We start from the raw sequence: 2,997 nt of genomic DNA on the forward strand, positions 1-2,997 counted from the left end.
CTAAATTCATAACTTCCAAAAGGTGGATACATTTTAACAACAGGTAAAAGCATCTTTCTTACATTTAAATAGGGTGAAGAAAAGTTAAACAAATCCATTGGTAAAACATTTTATTAACATGCAACTACATTGGGGTTTATCTTAGTTATATATACTATTTACAAATTTTCTAGTTTACATTTTAACACAGTTGCAAACATTTATCAGACTTTTTTCTTAAATCCCTCTGGACCAGTCTCTATGACTTTTTTTTGCAGAATCAGGAAATAAAATTTGGAAATGCACTGTGCTTTGAAGCCAGCAGATATGACAAAACAAATGATGAAAAAATAAAATACATTAAAAAAAAATTTGCTTTGTTGCAGCCCACCGAGACACCGACTAAACGACAGACAGTCTTTCGTTATCAAGAGTATTTATATTGATTAAAATGAATTTATTTGTTTGAGACAAATGACAAAAGTGGAAGTCTGACTGCACAATCCAAATTCCTCAGTGGTGACTCCAAGATGGTCCTGAAATTTAGTATGGGTGTCTTTGTTTTCCAGGAGAGAGCTTCAGCTGTTATTGAGCATAAATCAGCAACAGGCTGCATGCTACTAAACAGTTTGTGTTTGTTTTTCAAAACTGAGATAGATTGTCTTACAAAAATGTTTGTATGAACTACCGGATAAATGTTGCACCACCTATGCTGGTGGAGGTTCTCAGTCATCAAAGTCATAGGCATTCCAAAAAAAAAAAATCCACTATACTTGGTTTCCAAGTTTGAAGATGTTTCGCTTCCCATCCTGACATCCCATTCCTGACATTTTGAATTGAAAACGCTTCCTGGATGAGAAGCGAAATATCCTCAAATTTCAGACTGGCCTTTCTGTCAAATTTGCTTTGTATCTCTGTTTGGCCCAACAATGGAGTAGCAACCTCTCCAATGTGTACCCATTATTTTGACCATAGAATACTGGAGATGAAGTGGAAGAAGATTGATGGACTAACTGCACAACATTTTAAATGGATTTGGTGCTGCTTGTAGGTTGTGCAACGTATTCATGTATCAGCATGTGTGCATTTTTAATCATCTCCTGAAAATGCATGACAGCATTTTTATACACACAGTCATCCTCCTTGAAGAGATGAAACAGGTTCACTGGCTTTGCTTTGGAGATTTCTTTTGGCAATTCTATCACCTGAGCCAAAGGGTTGCCAATCAGAACTTGGGGCAGGTGCTTCCTCTTAAGACTTTCTTCCACAAGGCTCAGCAGGTCTTGCAGCCTACAAGTAGCAAAGTTTGGTTGCCACTGTGATGGTTTTTTGGTCAACAGAAGGTGTATCAATGCAGTTTTGAAGTGGAAGTCCTTCAGGGCAGTCTTTCCTGTCAGTACTTTCTGTCTCCTATGAAGGAAGAAGGCAATTTCAAGGGTTTGATTATGACAGGAGTTTACAGGGAGTCTCTTAGCGAGATGTTCCAGTAGGCGGTCTTCGTAGATATATAGAGAGAGTGGCCAAAAAGTATCCCCTTTACTGGAGGACCAGGGCATGATGCAAAAATGAGCTTCATTGTTGAATTTAACCACTGGTTTCAAACTGAAGTAAATCTTCCTCCCCGACCTAAACCGAATCACCAGAGCGCCGGGAGCCTCGACATAGCGGATGCTGAGCTCAAACTCATATTTATGTGAGATCTGTGCCCAGGCTTGTTTGATTGTGGCCTGAAACCACCTGGTGACCTTCGTCTGTGAGAGGAAAGGAGTGTTCTTAGAGCACAGAGGTCCATCAAAAGCATCTGTCAATTTGGTTTTTACTTTGTCACTCTCCGAGTGTAACAGGCAAACCATGTCATCTGCATTGGCGGACTGGCAGGGGCAGCCATTTAGGATTTTCTCTTTTTTTAGCAGTTTTATTTGACCACAGACTTGCATGTCAAACAGCGGGTCACTCACAAGGTTATTCCTGAGCGCACAGCAGAAGCTATATGGATCCAGTGGAGTGAAATAAACAATGATGTCATGCTCATTAATCATCTTAAAGTCCTCAATCCCCATACTGCCATCATTGTCACAAATGCTCCTCATGGTTTCGAAGAGGTCATGTGCAAATCCTTCTAAAAAGTCCTTTTCCATTAACATTTTCTCAGTGGAGGCCTGAACAAATTTAACATAGAAGTTCTGCAAAGTTTCAACATCAGGTAGTGGTACTTTAGAAGGTCTGCAGGGGTAGATCCTGGTCCCTTCCAGATCTGTTTGGACATTTCTCTGCAGGTATTTCCGAAAGAAGCGCATAACAGAAATGATGGAGAATGTGTTCCAGATGTACCACAGATAATCACTCTCCCATTCGGCAACATCCTTTTCTGAGGTTTCATTTTCTGTTTTGCTGTAGAGATTTGAAGCAGGTGATTCTTCTTCTTTTGAGCCAGTCATCGCTTCTTCTGGCTTCACATCACGTTCATGCAGACTGTCTTGCTCTGATATATCTTCTCCTTCTTCATGGCTGTTAATGTCTTCAGAGGGCTGGATGGTATCAGATTTACTTTTAATGTCTCCCTGCTGTATTTTAATATTAAAACTGTCACTTTTTGTGTCTTTTTCACCAACAGCGACATCTGAGTCCAACGTTTTATCTGTTTCATGTTGCTCAGACTGATTCCGTGTCTCAGAATTGTTATTTATATCACCAACAGGCCCTGTTAGTTTGGAGCTCTCTGATGATGTTTGATCTAGTTTCCCTTCTCCTTTCAGCTGCATGTCGTTGTGCCTTTGCAAATCAATGTTGACTGCATCATCCCATTCCTCCACCCCAGGATTGTCCCTGGGACACAGAAGAAGACCTGCAGCCACCAGAAACACTCGCAGCAGAGTTCCCTCCATCGTCTGTATTCTCTGTGAAGAAATTGTCAGGCCGTGTTCAGTTAATATTCAAATACAGAACTTATAGGACATTGCAAAGTATTCATTCCCCTCAAACTTTTTATTACAAAAATAGATATTTTGTGTGGACGTT

At 40.2% G+C, this 2,997-nt stretch overlaps 1 protein-coding gene across 1 annotated transcript in view; it reads right to left on the reverse strand.

Moving 5' to 3' along the window:
* Nucleotides 1-130: 130 nt before the first annotated feature.
* The window catches only part of LOC107089091 (inositol 1,4,5-trisphosphate receptor-interacting protein-like), a 4,478-nt gene continuing 1,611 nt past the window's right edge, over nt 131-2,997 (reverse strand). The window contains exon 2 of the mRNA XM_015381650.1: nt 131-2,876. Within this exon, the coding sequence (XP_015237136.1) occupies nt 1,005-2,864 (1,860 nt within the window). The 5' untranslated portion in view covers nt 2,865-2,876 and the 3' untranslated portion in view covers nt 131-1,004. The remainder of the gene's footprint in view (nt 2,877-2,997) is intronic.

The sequence above is a fragment of the Cyprinodon variegatus genome, unplaced genomic scaffold, assembly GCF_000732505.1.
Source record: "Cyprinodon variegatus isolate N-32 unplaced genomic scaffold, C_variegatus-1.0 Scaffold238, whole genome shotgun sequence".
Classification (NCBI taxonomy): domain Eukaryota; kingdom Metazoa; phylum Chordata; class Actinopteri; order Cyprinodontiformes; family Cyprinodontidae; genus Cyprinodon; species Cyprinodon variegatus.